At 37.5% G+C, this 17,076-nt stretch overlaps 1 protein-coding gene across 1 annotated transcript in view; it reads right to left on the bottom strand.

Annotated features, from left to right (window-relative positions):
- Positions 1-250: 250 nt before the first annotated feature.
- Positions 251-17,076, bottom strand: part of AGBL3 (AGBL carboxypeptidase 3) — a 74,099-nt gene continuing 57,273 nt past the window's right edge. The window contains 5 exon segments of the mRNA XM_025929866.2: positions 251-1,860; positions 1,863-2,035; positions 7,127-7,358; positions 12,425-12,621; positions 13,792-13,840. Of these exon segments, the coding sequence (XP_025785651.1) occupies positions 1,637-1,860; positions 1,863-2,035; positions 7,127-7,358; positions 12,425-12,621; positions 13,792-13,840 (875 nt within the window). The 3' untranslated portion in view covers positions 251-1,636.

Genomic DNA, 17,076 nt, shown 5'->3' on the forward strand with positions numbered 1-17,076 from the left:
GTTTATAAATTTTATTGACAATAGAATATTATTTAGTATTATAACAAATTGGCTGTTAAGCCATGATAGAATTTATATGCATATTACTAAGTGAAAAAAGCCAACCTTAAAGGCCACATACATACTATATGATTCCAACTAAAAGGTTAAACTATAATGATGGTAAAAAGATGAGTTGTTGCCAGGAGTTAGTGGGGAGAGAAGGATGAATATGAAGAGAGAATATTTAGGGCAGTGAAACTATGTATGATACTGTAATGATGGATATACTTTATTAGACACTTGTTCAAATCCTTAGAATATACAATACCCAGGTAAAACTCTAAGGTAAACTAGGGACTTTGGATGGTAGTGATTTATCAGTGTAGGTTGATCAACTGTAACAAATGGTGGACAATGGAGATAATGGGGAGGCTATATATGTGTGGGGGTCAAGAAGTTTATGGGATATCTCTGTACTTTCAGCTCAGTATTGCTGTGAACCTTCTCTAAAAATTCAAAACAAAAATAAAAATAAAACAAAAACATAGTAGCTACTCTTCTAATATCCCAGCGAGCTTTCCTTGAACCTTTGGCTATTGGAATTATTGTTGAGAGTAGACTACCCAACTTTAGACTTTCCTAGTTTGGGCTTGCTACCATGAGCTAGGTTTGTAGCTTGTAACTTTTATGTATCTCACCTACCAGATCCACATTCTGCTTACCTTACCCTGTAATGGACACCATTGGTGACCTGTGGCTCTTGTTTTCTCACTATCACATCCATCTTTATTATTTGCCCGACCTGTCTGTTTCTTGTAGTGTCCTCAAGGAATCCCACCAGTGCTCACTGTCTTATGAAAGATAAACTTGTGAGATGCTCCACTTGCTTTCCCATGAGTGAATGGCTGGAGATGTACATTTGTCCACTCTAAAGGAAACTGCACATCTAAGCTTTTACATTTTTGCTATACTTTGAGAAGTAAAAGAACTATTATGAACCATAATCTATGCATTTCAGTGTTACTTTGTGACACACTTTTGCTCTGTGTACTTAACATCCTTTAACATATAGTATTTTAATTATTGGAGATGTACAACTTAGCACTTCACTATGTACTATCTTATTCTATAATTATTTTAGTCATGTATGCTTTATATGTACAATTATACAATAACCTTCCAGTGGGGAGAAATGTCTTTTATATCATTGGTGGTTTCCAGCACACTAAAGACGTAACAGAAAATCAAGAAATGATGTTTGCTGATTCATTAAGGTGCCTTGTAGGGATGTTAAAGTCATAGTATATGCCATTCCTTCCTTGAGTTTTATGCATAAGTTGTTTTGGGAGAATTCAAAAGTTCATAGATTTTTTTCCATCTTGACAAAAATTATATATAAATAAGTAATTCTAAATTTTCTGTATTTTCTTTGGATTTCTTTTTAAATCTCTAAAAGATGTTCCCACTAAAGAAGAGTTATCTACAATTTGTAGTTTAGTATATGTATGTGTAAGGGGAGGGATAGAGATAGAGGGGTGGGGAGGGCTTTCTCATTTTTCTTTCTTTTCCTTTTCTTTTTACTATGTAAGCATGTTATTTTTCATCCACAGTTTTCAGAGTAGCATAAAGCTAAATTATTTGTCCCTTTGGAACTTCAAATGGAAGTAGGTTGTCCATAATTCCTATTTGGTTGCTCATCCCTATTCCTAGTTAGATGTGGAGCTATTTGCTTAGAGTTTTGGTCACTGGATCCTTCAGCTTGAAGACTCTTTCCTTTGATATCTGCATCCTTCTCAAAACTTGAGGGAGCAGTCTCCCATTTGCTGCTGAGAGGTTTCACATCTTGAGTCTTGGTGGCCTTGATTTGAGAGTGTTTTTCTTCTTCTTGGGCACCTTGAGAGGTGACAAACTTTCAAATGACCGCTGGGACACTGACTGGAGCCACTCTGAAGAGCTTACCACAAGGTTACTTTGGCTTGTAAAACGGGGATTTCTGGGTTGTGTCAAGGATGTGCTGTATCTCTTTATATTTATGAAAGTAGCTGGCTTTAATCTAGGAAAGAAATAAAATACATGAGTTTTTGTCCACACGTACCCTAGGTGTTTGTAGTCCTTAGGTATTTGTCATAGCTTAAGTCATATTTTTAAATTCTTTGGTGAGTTCCTCTTCCCTTAAAACTTTCACCATTATTTCTATGAGAATGATCTATGTCTTCATTTCTGGTCATGATTTTTCAGAAGTACTCCGTTCCTGTACTTCTGAATGCCCAGAGGATATGTTTATTGAGATGCCTGCCCTGACCCAGGCTTCCTGATATAATGGCCACTCTGGTCCTCCGGGCCTTACCTATACATCTAGTTACAATAAATGTTCTCTAAAATTTCACTTTTCTCTAAAAATCGACTTGTTTATCCTATTAGAATGTGCTTGGTATACTGCTATAGGTCTTGGCTTTTTTCTATAGTCAGGAAAAAGATCAGTATGAATCCCAAAGAGGGAAGCTGCATCTATTTCATTTTCCCAGAAGTGAAAACTCTCTCCAATAACATTTTGATCTATATAATCCTTCACAAGAATTTGTATCTTTACTAGATGGAATGTCAAACATGAGATTTATTCCTCAATGTCTGACTTCTGACCAGTGTTGGACTGGAGGTAAAGTTAAGAGATGTAAATCGTCTTGCTAATATACTAGACTCTATTCATTTTGGTTAAGAACAGAACAGACCACTTAAGTTCAAGCCCTATGTTCAGATGTTACATTCTTTAATATGATAATTCTGCCATTAAATACATTAAGTAGTCTCTCTCTAGTCTAAACCTGGATTGAGGTGTAAAGTGGTTTAACAAAGGTGTGATTTTCTCATTTTTTGTTTATTCTCACTTTACTCAGTAATCACTTACTCTGGGTATGTGTGCTGAGCCAGTCAGGCCAAGTATATATAAAAGAGAAAGGCAGCCATAAAAAAGTTCAAAGAACAAAAAATAATTATTATAAGAATAGTTTTTTAAGACATTTTTTTAATATTTATTTTTGAGAGAGAGAGAAACAGAGCGTGAGCAGGGGAGGGGCAGAGAGAGAGACGGAGACAGAATCTGAAGCAGGCTCCAGGCTCTGCGCTGTCAGCACAGAGCCTGATGTGGGGCTCAAACTCACAGACTGTGAGATCATGACCTGGGCTGAAGTTGGTCGCTTAACCGACTGAGCCACCCAGCTGCCCCAATTATAAAAATAATTTAAATATACAGTGAATCCATCTGTTAAGAATGGTCTTGCTTGCTACTTTTGTACTCTTTCTTATATCCATGTATACCTACATTAGAAACTTTTGGGAAGTGTCTGCCCCAGGCACAATTTGCCCTTCTCTGGGGACTGCCTCTTGATCCACAGAGCTAGGCCTTCCATCAGCCATATTTGTAACTGTCTGATCTGTAACCCACTAGCATGGCTGCCAACCACATTGTCTTTCCCTATAATTTAGAATTGGCAATGAAAGATAGCGTGTCTTGTGAGTTAAAGTGTTATAGGATGCAAATTTGTGAGGGTAAGAGGTATGAAAACACTTTTGTAGAGCAAGAAGGGCAGAGACTGACGATGGATAAAGAGCCCTGGTAGCTTTCCATTCCCCAGTGTCAGTCCTTTTCTGAGACCTGGCTGAATCCTCTCTCCTCTTTATTTCCATAAATAGTCTTGGATTTTCTCAGAACTCTTCCCTCTTACCCTACCTTATGCTTTTTGATTAATCTAGCTTAAACTGGTTTCTGTTATTTGCAACCAAAGAGTTCTTAATTAATATAACCTACTATATATCTACTCTTCTAGATTCAGGGTAATCCACACTAAGTAAATTTCTGGGTTTGAAGGATGTAAGAAATCTCTCATGAAAATAATGATTAAAAAATCAAGCTATGGCACAAAAACAGACACATAGACCAATGGAATAGAATAGAAACCCCAGAACTAGACCCACAAACGTATGGCCAACTAATCTTTGACAAAGCAGGAAAGAACATCCAATGGAAAAAAGACAGTCTCTTTAACGGTGCTGGGAGAACTGGACAGCAACATGCAGAAGGTTGAAACTAGACCACTTTCTCACATCATTCACAAAAATAAACTCAAAATGGATAAAGGACCTGAATGTGAGACAGGAAACCATCAAAACCTTAGAGGAGAAAGCAGGAAAAGACCTCTCTGACCTCAGCTGTAGCAATCTCTTACTCGACACATCCCCAAAGGCAAGGGAATTAAAAGCAAAAGTGAATTACTGGGACCTTATGAAGGTAAAAAGCTTCTGCACTGCAAAGGAAACAACCAACAAAACTAAAAGGCAATCAACGGAATGGGAAAAGATATTTGCAAATGACATATCGGACAAAGGGCTAGTATCCAAAATCTATAAAGAGCTCACCAAACTCCACACCCGAAAAACAAATAACCCAGTGAAGAAATGGGCAGAAAACATGAATAGACACTTCTCTCAAGAAGACATCCGGATGGCCAACAGGCACATGAAAAGATGCTCAGCGTCGCTCCTTATCAGGGAAATAACAAATCAAAACCACACTCAGATATCACCTCACGCCAGTCAGAGTGGCCAAAATGAACAAATCAGGAGACTATAGATGCTGGAGAGGATGTGGAGAAACGGGAACCCTCTTGCACTGTTGGTGGGAATGCAAATTGGTGCAGCCGCTCTGGAAAGCAGTGTGGAGGTTCCTCAGAAAATTAAAAATAGACCTACCCTATGACCCAGCAATAGCACTGCTAGGAATTTACCCAAGGGATACAGGAGTACTGATGCATAGGGGCACTTGTACCCCAATGTTTATAGCAGCACTCTCAACAATAGCCAAATTATGGAAAGAGCCTAAATGTCCATCAACTGATGAATGGATAAAGAAATTGTGGTTTATATACACAATGGAATACTACGTGGCAATGAGAAAAAATGATATGGCCTTTTGTAGCAACGTGGATGGAACTGGAGAGTGTGATGCTAAGTGAAATAAGCCATACAGAGAAAGACAGATACCATATGGTTTCACTCTTATGTGGATCCTGAGAAACTTAACAGAAACCCATGGGGGAGGGGAAGGGAAAAAAAAAAAAAAAAAGAGGTTAGAGTGGGAGAGAGCCAAAGCATAAGAGACTGTTAAAAACTGAGAACTGAGGGTTGATGGGGGGGTGGGAGGGAGGGGAGGGTGGGTGATGGGTATTGAGGAGGGCACCTTTTGGGATGAGCACTGGGTGTTGTATGGAAACCAATTTGACAATAAATTTCATATATTAAAAAAAAAAATCAAGCTATGTCTTAGTTGTCACCTTTGCCTAGGTCCATTGTATTTTCTTATTTCCTGATTTTTGAGTCTGCTGATATTATATGTGACGGATCCCTTGTTTGCCTAGGCCTAGGCTATCTGTTTCTTGCATATTAACTGATCCATTAGATAGAATTTCGGTTAGGCACTGCCTTCAGTGATAGCTATCCCATCTGACTAAAAACTGTTACGAGTTGCCTATTTTTTATAATTTTTTGACTTTGCTGATTATATAATAAAGAAATAGGCATTAATCAAAATTTAAGAAAAAAAAGCATAAAGAGTAGTATCATCCTCTGCCAATATTTTATCCAGAGATAATTATTGTTGAGACTATGTGCTACCAGAGATTTTTCTAGGTATCCTCGTGTTTGAGTGTGTATAATATGCACACATTAAATGTATTTGCATAGTGTACAAATGCAACCATACCAAAGCTGTTCTGTAGCTCTTATTCACTTGTGCATCATGAACATTATCCCCTGTTAATGAATATGTACTTATAATATTTAATAGTCACATAACATTTCATTTTATGGATATACTATAATTTATTTCAGCAATCTTCTATTGTTGAACATTCAGAAAGCTCTTACCTAGGTTTTTTTTTCCTTTTAGAAATTAGGTTTAATTTCTAAAAGTGGAATTTTTTAGTCAAAATGAATGTATGACATTGAGGATTTTTCATTTATATTGTTGGACTGCCTTCCCAAGCCTCTGTATCTGTTCATATTCCAATCACCAGTGAGTGAATTCTTCCACTTGGAGGCAAAAATGAACAGTATTTCATGATTGTTTTAATTTGCACTCCTTTAAGTGAAATTAAACACTGTAAATGTTCGTTGGACATTTTTTTTTCTTTTGTGAATTTATGGTTCATAGGCTTTGCTCATTTTCCTATCGAAATACTCACATTTTGTCACTGATGTGTAGGTGATCTGTGAATATTAAGTACATTGATCTTCTGTTTTTCGTTTGTATTTTAAAAACTTTTTAAAAATGTTTTTTATTTATTTTTGAGAGGCAGAGAGCACGAGTGGGGGAGGGGCAAAGAGAGGGAGACAGAATCTGAAGCAGGCTCCAGGCTCCGAGCTGTCAGCACAGAGCCCAACGCGGGGCTTGGACTCACGAACTGCGAGAGCAGTCAGACGCCCAACCGACTGAGCCACCCAGTTGCCCTATCATTTATATTTTAAAGAGAAATATCAAAGCACAGTGATGATAGACTCTGAAAGCAGAATGTCTAACTGGCGTAGCAGTTCTGCTACCTGTTGGCTGTGTGACCTTGGACAAATTACTTAACCTCGTTGTAGCCCAATTTCCTTACGTGTAGAATGTAAAATATGTGCATGTGTGTATATAAACATAGAATCGTGTGTGGCACATAGAAAGTACTTCAGCCAGGCACCCCAATCTGGTCTTATCCTTTGTGCTTTCTTCTGAATATCCATAAACTGAAGTAACTCCAGTTAATTTTTTCTAATTCTGGCTGCCCCCTAGGATTATAGGGCTTAAACACATTGGAGAGATCTGAAGTCAGGCTATGGTCACACTTTATTCATGCATACTTTACTCATAGATTCAAACTAATGAGTAATGTCATGCAAATAGACAATCAAATAAGGCCCGATAACCTACTCCCTTCACATAGCCAATGTTTTTTGATGGCTTTGGGCTTTTGTTCCTTTGTCAAATGTGATATAGCTGCCATTTTTAAGAGGGTATGTTTGTTTCTTAACAATTCTTAATGAATTAATAAGCATTCCTTCTTTACCAAAAATGTATTAAATAGCTGAGAATGACAAAATTGTATTGACTTACTGATGTTGAATTTGGAAGTTGGTTCTTGGATTGAGTATCTGTTTTATCTGGGGGTTTTGCACAATTTTAGTGCTTTCCATGATAGGAAGCAAATACTGCAGTATTTCTGGAGTTTGAGCTATTCTTTTATCCCTGTAGATTCTTTTCTCATCATCTGTCCAATTTATGCCAGTCTTCTTGCTTTGGAAAGAAGTACATTCTTTCATTTTTCTTTTCAAGTTGTGATGCAGATCTGTGGAGCAACCACAAAAATATGTATAAATACATGAACTGAATTGACTCAACAATTATTTATTGAACATTATGTGCCAAGATCTACCTAAAGATTCTTATCCATTTGGAGCTCATACTTTAATTACAGGGTCAGAAAATAAGCAAATCAAAAGTAAAATATATGTCGGGATAAAATTTATGAGGTAAAATAAAGCTGGGGAGGGGAATAAAGAATTCTTAGGGGAGAGATTTTTATTTTTTTTTTTTAAGGCGTTCAGGGAAGGCCTCCCTGTGAAGCTGACATGTCAAAGGAGTTAGGGAGTGAGTCAGGCAGATACCAGAGGGAAGAGCATTCTAGGCAAGAGGAAGAGTAAGCGTGAAGGCCCTGAGCTAGGTTCATGGTTGTGCGTTGAAGGATCACCAAGATGGCACAAGTGGCTACAGCAGATTGAATCAAGAAGAAAGAGATAAGATAGCAGCTCAGATAGGTAATTTGGACGCTGTTCACATGAGGCCTCACAGGCCATTGTAAAGACTTTGATTTTACTAAATATGAAATGGGGAAGCACTGAAAGATTTTGAGGAGTGTCACGATCTAAGATTTGTTTTAACAGGGTCCTGCTGTTATATAATCCTATACAGTAAAACCTTGGATTGCGAGGAACTTGTTCTGTAAGTGTTCCGCAAGACGAGCGAACATTTCTAATAAAATTTTAACTTGATAAACGAGCGGTATCTTGCAATACGAGTGGTAGGTGATGCCGAATGTCATATGATCACAACTGAGCCAATGGTTCTTGAAATTTGCTTTGAGAAATGAGTGCTTTGGATTACAACCATGTTTCCAAAACGAATTATGCTCCAATACCAAGGTTTTACTGTATTTTGAGATTTTTCTAATGAATTAATGTGGGATGAGAGAAGAGAGGAACCAGTGGTGACTCCAAAGCTTCTCATCTTGGGAAACAGAAGGATGGAGATATGGGAAAAACCATGGGAAGAGTATGTTAGAAATCCCTTCATTACATGATATGAAGGAATTGTTTATTTTAATTATGATAACTAGTATAATGTTTTAAAAAAGTGTTTATCTCCCCTCTCAATTACTAAGACTACCACCAAAGAAAACCCAGAAAGTAAGTGTTGGTAAGGATGTGAAGAAATTAGAACCCTGGAGCACTATTGGTGGGAATGTAAAATGCAGTCACTATGAAAACCAGTATGGTGGTTCCTCAAAAATTGAAAATAGAATTACTATATGATCCAGCAATTCTACACCGGGGTATATGCCCCAAAGAGTTGAAAGCAGGTTTCAAAGAATTATTTGTATAACCATGTTCATAGAAGGAGTATTATTCACAGTAGCCAAAAAGGTGGAAGCAATCCAAGTGCCCACTGATGGATGAATGGATAAATAACATGCTATGTACCTACAATGTAGTATCATTCAGCCTTAACAAGGAAGGAAATTCTGACACCTGCTACAACATGGATGTAACTTGAGGACATTATGCTAAGTGAAACAAATGCTAAGTATTTGTCTTCCAAATACTTGATTACACTTAATATAAGGTACCTAGAATAGTCAGAGTCAAAAAGACTCAAAGTAGATACTTGCCAGGAGCTGAGAGGAGGGAGAAATGGGGAGTTGCTTAATGGGTATAGAGTTTCAGTTTTGCAAGATGAAACAATTTTGGAGATTGTGTGCACAACCATGTGAATATACTTAGCAAAACTGAACTTTACACTTCATAATGGTTAAGACGGTAAATTTTATTTCATGTACATTTCAACACAATTCTTAAAAATTCAGTGTACGCAGGAAGAGAGATAAGGGATAAAAGGAAACCATGAATAAAGCCTGAAGAAGACTAGTAGACATTTTAAAGGATGTGGTAGGATTACTTAGGATGCTTAAGGTGGTATGTAGACCACAGAAGAAAAAGGAGAATACACTTAGAATAAAAGCAAGAAATAGGTTATGCTTTGTTAAAAAATAAAAAGTTTATCTAGTTAGAGACCTACATTGAACTATTTATGGGCAAAATGACATGATTTGCTGAACTTGCTCTAAATGCTTTAGATACTTTAAATGCTCTAAATAGCACACACACAAAAAGTAGTGGGCATATAGATGAAAAGTAGTGGGCATATAGTGGGCAGGATGCCGATGACTACTAAGGGTGGGTCATGGGCACCGGTGGATTCATTATTATATTCTACTTTTGTTTATGTTTGAATTTTTCACAATTTGGCTTTTTAAAAATGGAAGCGTCCATTATTAAAAGTGAATGTTGCAGGGCACCTGGGTGGCTCAGTTGGTTAAGTGTCCGACTTCAGCTCAGATCACGATCTCACTGTTCAGAGCAGGACAGAGCCTGCTTCAGATCCTCTGTTTCCCTCTCTCTGCCCCTCCCCTTCTTGCGCTTTCTCTCTCTCAAAAATAAACATTAAAAAAAAATTTAAAAGCGAATGCTGCTATATTTTGAGAAAGTGAGAAAGAGGGTAGTCATTAGAATTATGTCCCTGAGGAAATTGATGGGTACGAGTTCTAGGGCACCACTGATACCTGGGAGAGAAACATTTGGACTTCATTTTTAAAAATTTCAATATCCCCCAAAAGAGAGAATAGTATAAGAAACCCTCTTAAATCCATCACTCAGCTTCAATAACTGGATTTCCTTTTGCTGTTAGGATTGACCAGTATTTAGAGTCCGTCGATGGCACTAGATGAAATGTTTATAGGCAGCTAATAATATGAATCTGTGCAGGGAAATCATGTTCTGAGGAAACAGAAATGATGCCTGGAATACCATGACTCACTTCTGGGTGTTGGTGGTCCAGCTAAATAGAAGACTGGATACTGTGTTTGTTTACCAAATTCGAAGAAATAATTTGGATATAAACCTGTCTGCCAGGATTTATTGTGAATTTACTCCTCCCCTACTCTTCTCAGTCAGCTGAATCTCTGTATTTGTACCATAGCTCATCAGTAAATATGAACTCTTCCAGAACTGAAGTCTGCCTAGATCTCTCACTATTCTCTGACAGAATTCATCTCATTTCCCACTTGGTAAGTTCAGTAAGGGGAAAGGACAGAATTCCTTCTGTAATAAACAGATAATGAAGCTAGGAATTTAGAGGAAAATGTACAGCTCTAAATGTATATATTGTAAAGAAAGGGGCAACAGAAAAGAATTAAAGACAAGTCCCTCTGAAATGACTTCAGTAAAAAAAAAATTGTAGAGTTTTTATTCGTATGTCATCAAGATTTATGAGGACATATGCCTGTAAGATAATGTAATCAGTAAGTGATGAGACTCTCGGCTCAGCTCAGGAAAGGCTGAATGAGGCTGAAAAACATAATTTTTAGTACCTGTAGGGGGGGGGCACTGAAAAAAAATCTCCCTTTTTCAACAAAATTCCATGAAGACTACCTGTCTCCACTCTCTCTCCTATTTTAAAATATACTTTAATTAGATTTGTGCTTCTGTCATTCTACTGAAATTTCTCTGATCAAGATCCTGAATAATACTTCCATGTTGTAAAACCCAAAAGTAAATACACTTCATTTATCAGAAGCATCAGACTGAGTTGATTATTGCCTCCTCTTTGATACACTTTCTTACTTAGCTTCCGGGACAACCCATCCTCTTGGTTTTCCTCCTAGCCCACAAGGCGCTCCTTAGGCTTCTTTTGTTGGTTCTTTTCTTTTTCTGATCCATCAGTACTGGAATTCTTAAGGATTTCCTCCTTAACCCTCTTCTATTATCTGTACTCATTTAGAAGTCTTGTCTAGGTTCACACCCTAAAGTACTATCTTTATCTGAAAATTCCCAAATGTACATCTAGCCCAGACCTCTTCCCTGAACTCGACTCCTATCCAACTGCTTAGTTAGTACCTGTATTTCAGTGTCTGAAAGGCATTTCTTTTTTTTTTTTTTTTTTTAAATTTTTTTTTTTTTCAACGTTTTTTTATTTATTTTTCGGACAGAGAGAGACAGAGCATGAACGGGGGAGGGGCAGAGAGAGAGGGAGACACAGAATCGGAAACAGGCTCCAGGCCCTGAGCCATCAGCCCAGAGCCTGATGCGGGGCTCGAACTCACGGACCGTGAGATCGTGACCTGGCTGAAGTCGGACGCTTAACCGACTGCGCCACCCAGGCGCCCCTCTTTTTTTTTTTTTCAACGTTTATTTATTTTTGGGACAGAGAGAGACAGAGCATGAACGGGCGAGGGGCAGAGAGAGAGGCAGACACAGAATCGGAAACAGGCTCCAGGCTCTGAGCCATCAGCCCAGAGCCCGACGCGGGGCTCGAACTCACGGACCGTGATATTGTGACCTGGTTGAAGTCGGACGCTTAACCGACTGCGCCACCCAGGCGCCCCTGAAAGGCATTTCAAAACCAAGTCTAAACTGAATTGCTGCTCTGCCCTCAGTCTTTGCCGTCTCAGCAGAGGATAACTCTACCCAGCTTGTTGCCCTGGAAACTAAAACCCTGGTAGTTCAACAGTTGTAAACAACTGTGAAACCCATCACCACAATCAAGACCTAGAAAATAACCCTAAAAGATTCCTTGTGTTCCTTTCCAGTCCATTCTTGCCTTCATCTCCTTCTCTGTCCCTTCTTCCTCCAGGAAACCCTTATCTGTTTTGTTTTGTTTTTTTTTTTGTCTCTGTGAGTTACTTTGCATTTCATATACATGAGATTTCATATAGCATTTACTTTTCTGTATCTGTCTTCTTGTACTTAACACAATGATTCTGAGATTCATTCATGTCATGTGTATCAGTTCATTACTTTTTTATTCTATAGTATGGAAAGGACACCAATAACAAGGGGGTATTGGGAATAAGGCAATTAGGTTTTTTTTCAAAGCTATATTAAACTGAAATAATTTTTTTCTGTAATAGACTCATAGAAATTAAGCAAATATTTTTCAGAATCAGGAATAAAATGGCTATTAATCCTGTTTATAAAAGCAGTTCTCATAATCCAAACTTCATAGGATTTATTAATGATACAGTGAAAACAACCTTTGTATTTATTAAAATCTGAAACAATAAGAAAAAACCCAAAACACCTCCTCTTGGGATCCTTGTCTTCTCAGTCCAACTGGGAATTTGTGTGCTCATAGGACACTTGAAGGATGTCACTTTGAAACAGTTTCCATACAAATCAGTGCTCTTGGGCTGAATTATTTCCTGGATTGACTTCTCACCAGTTTCTACCAATTGTCTTTGTTGGTCTTTGCGGAGCCTGTGAATCTTATTTTGGGAGCTGAAAGAAATTGGGTACTCAGATTTCAATGTCAACCACGAGCTATCTAATCAAGAGTAATGTAATGTATATTACACCTCAGAGTATGTAAAGGATTCTTACAGCTATTACCTTACTTGGAGATCTTACCAGTCCTATGATATAGGCAGGATGGCCAATGTTATCCCTATCTTACATCAGAGAGGGAATATTAGGGAATCAGAATGGTTAAACTATTTTCTTAAGATCATGCAGCTAATAAGAGGGAGGGGCAGGTCTAGAATTCACATCTTGTAACTCGAACACTTTACTTTCTCCTATTTTGATATATCATTTGATTGCTTTCCATAGATATGATAACTAATATATTTTTAAAAATTGTTTTAGTTTGATCAATTCTAGATCCAAGTACAGGTATGCCTAAAGATGGTATCTTACCTAATTTTATAAGTTTTTGGGGCAGGAGAGTCTACATATTTCTACAGAACCCATTATGCTAAGTAGAAACCAAGTTCTTAGAAGAGTTGAGGAAGGAAGAAAGTGCAGACCATGTTTCCTCTGTTGGATATATTCAGTCTATCCTCAGATACTCTTCCACTGCTTAGATGGTTGTTCATGTCACTGTTTCTAACTTGCCAAGGGGACTGGTGATATAATTATTCCTGGCTTAGATGAAACTACACAGTTTATCTGTTATCCCTGAATTCACTTTCTATTCTTTTTCCAGTTTTTTGGTGCTAGTATTATATGTGTTTTAGGTATGAGTTTCAAAAAATAGGTGGCCAGTGCTCCAACTGCTATTACAGATAGTAACACATTTGATAGTCATCCATTGTAAACTGTTAAATAATTACCTTATGCCAGAAATGTTTCTTTTCAAAAAGAGAAACTCAGATAATGCAATGATAAATGCAGACAAATAAATGTCTAGTTGTAGATTTTAAGGCATCCAATGGGGACAGTTTGGGAATACTGAAATCTCACAACGCTTCAAAATGCATCATGTAAACACTGCTACGTACAACACTGGCCTAGTCACAGATACTATGGAGAATATAAGGAGACTTCAACTAGCAATTGTTATAAAAAAGTTACTTTTACCTGTTGCTTTAACTCAAAATCAAAATCACAGAAGCCAGAGGGAAAGGAGTAATGTAGTCAGGTAGAAGAAATCAAGTATAGTTCTCCTACCTTACATATCTTTTTAGAAGCCAAGAAGGAGCTCGTGCGGGTCTTTTCACTAAAAAAGAGAGTATACCATAAAATTTCTAAATGGAGATTTAAAAAAAAAATTTTTTTTAAACATTTATTCATCTTTGAGAGACAGAGAGAGACAGAGCATGAGTGGGGGACGAGCAGAGAGAGAGGGAGACATAGAATCTGAAGCAGGCTCCAGGCTCTGAGTTGTCAGCACAGAGCCCGATGCGGGACTTGAATTCACGGACTGCGAGATCATGACCTGAGCCGAAGTCAGATGCTTAACCCACCGAGCCACCCAGGGGCCCCATAAATGGAGATTTTTTTAGAGATTAACAAAACTTGTTTTTACTTCTTGACAATTACCTCACTCATACATTTAATGGCTAGCTTAACTGAGCTTATTTTCAATTAATCTGCCATTGTTTCATCCAGACATGAAGTATACCTGTATGTATTTCCCCTAGAAGCCTTTAAACTCTTTCAAGAGAATAGTAGACAGTAGAAATACCTATCCAATAATTGTCAAACAATTCAGAATTGAATATATATATTTACATTTATATAAACATCTATGAAGGATGTTTGTCTACATGTATAGTAGACAGCCAACCTAGGACACAGCCATCCCAGACCCCCCGCCCCCCGCAAAAAAAAAAAGTATAGTATGTAATAGGTAGCTATACATCACATATATTATGATTTTAACAGTAAAATATAAAATAGGTATTTAAAATTAATATAACATTCTATATTTCCTTTTCTGATATATAAACACTATTAAGGAAAAACAATTGGAGCAGTTAACAGTGGCAATTAGTAATTTATGGAAGAAATTAAGCAAATAGTATGTGTGATAATAATATATTAATATCTTTGTTTCTGATACAGATTTTAACCCCTTGTTGGATATTTAAATGTTATAAGCCATTTTATTGTGTATTCTTAAGACACATAAATATTGACTTTTAAAAGTTGAAGGTAAATATAATGAGGCTAATAGATATTTCCTATATTTGATAAAAATTAACAATGATATGGTTATGTCCCATGATAAAACAGAGTATTTTTGCATTTTGTATTTCCTTTTCTGATAATACTCTCTGAACTCCCTGCAGCCTTTAGGACATCCCTCTTTTCTTCTGTGTAGTGGTAACACTGAACACATTCAAAGTCAAGTTCTCTCTCACTTGCAGGTCTGTTATCAAGCCCACTTTACACTGGTCCCTGGTGGCAGTCCAGTGCAATGACATCAAATTAGATAATCCCGTCAACAGAGGAGTTTGAACATGGAATACGATTTTACTTACTAGCAACAGCAGGTTTTTCAACTTGTAAGGAATTAGTTTCCAGCCCTTCAAAAATGTCCATCCACTTATTATCTAGTAGACTAGCTTTTTGGCATTCAGGCCGTTTGCATCTTTAAATTCATCACGTAGGTTCTGCATGTCTGGATTGTTCATGGTTGTTAGACACTGAAGCACACTGGATGTCACCATAAGTTAAACTTGGGGAGAATGTGTACTGTTTTTTTGTTTTTAATTTTACTTAAGCATTTTTAAAAATTTTAGTTAAATTCAAGTTAGTTAACATATAGTGTAATAATGATTTTAGGAGTAGAATTTAGCATTCATCACTTCCATATAACACCCAGTGCTCATCCCAACAAGTGCCCTCAAATGCCCATCACCCATTTAGTCTATCCCTCCACTCCCCTCCCCATCAGCAACCCTCACTTTATTCTCTGTATTTGAGTCTCTTATGGTTTGCCTCCCTCTCTGTTTTTATCTTATTTTTCCTTCCCTTCCCCTATGTTCATCTGTTTTATTACATTTCCACGAGTAAAATCATATACTTATCTTTCTCTGACTTACTTTGCTTAGCATAATACCCTCTAGTTCCATCCATGTTGTTGCAAATGGCAAGATTTCATTCTTTTTGATCGCTGAGTAATATTCCATTGTATGTATATTCCACATCTTCTTTATCCATTCATCAGTTGATGGACATTTGGACTCTTCATAATTTAACTATTGTTGATAGTGCTGCTACAAACATTGGGGTGCATGTGCCCCTTTGAATCAGAAATTTTGTTTCCTTGTATACCTGGTAGTGCAATTGCTGGGTCGTAGGGTAGTTCTATTTTTAATTTTTTGAGGAACCTCCATACTGTTTTCCAGAGTGGCTGCACCAGTTTGCATTCCAACCAGCAGGGCAAAAGTGTTCCCCTTTCTCTGCATCCTCACCAACATCTGTTGATTCCTGAGTTACTAATTTTAGCCATTCTGATAGGTGTGAGGTGGTATCTCATTGTGGTTTTGATTTGTATTTCCCTGATGATGAGTGATGTTGAGCATCTTTTCATGTGTCTGTTAGCCATCTGGATGTCTTCTTTGGAAAAGTGTTCATGTCTTTTGCCCATTTCTTCACTGGATTATTAGTTTTTTGGGTGTTGAATTTAATATTTATTTTGGGGGGCAGAAACTAGGGGAGGGGCAGAGAGAGGTGGAGAGAGAGAATCCCAAGCAGGCTCCGTGCTCTCAGTGCAGAGTCTGACTTGGGGCTTGATTCCATGAACCATGAGATCATGACCTGAGCCAAAATCAAGACTTGAATGTCTAACTGTGTGAGCCACCCAGGCACCCGCAGGGAAAATGTTTTTAAAGCACAGGGGTAATCTGAACTTAAACTGAAGGTGGATTTCAAATAAATTAGTTTTCATGGTGGTTTCATTTGGCTGCCCCTTCTGGTGACACCTTTGAGTTTTGAGTCAGTCTTCTTTCCCCCCAAATGTCATTCCCCCCCCCCCCCCCACTGTTTGAGTTTTTGTCACAATCTACACACAATACCAAATAGCTCAGGTGTAGTGAATCCTTTTCTGTAGTCCTTGGTACTTCTATAAAGATCATCAAACAGTTTGAGAGAAAACAATGTAAATTATTTACTGTAGTGCTTTCCTATATTCTCACATTCAAACTACTTCCAAATTGGAGGACATTCTTCTCCCACATGTCAAAAATGTGGTTTATTGGCAGACCAACGTTTTGATATTTGACAACCATGATAGACATCTTGTAGGCACAGGTACAAGGAGGCTATCTTCTTGCATTCTATAAAGTTAAAAAATCTCGTTAAGTGTTTCTGCAAGTTTTGAGGAAATTAAAAAGTGACCCAAAACTTTCATTATGAAAGACTCAATATCACAGGATAGAAAATCACACTATTTTTTAGTATAAGGTGTGCAAGATATCTTAGAAGGTAAGATCTTTTCATTTTCTT

The sequence above is a fragment of the Puma concolor genome, chromosome A2, assembly GCF_028749965.1.
Source record: "Puma concolor isolate L17-30 chromosome A2, mPumCon1.1.hap2, whole genome shotgun sequence".
NCBI lineage: Eukaryota > Metazoa > Chordata > Mammalia > Carnivora > Felidae > Puma > Puma concolor.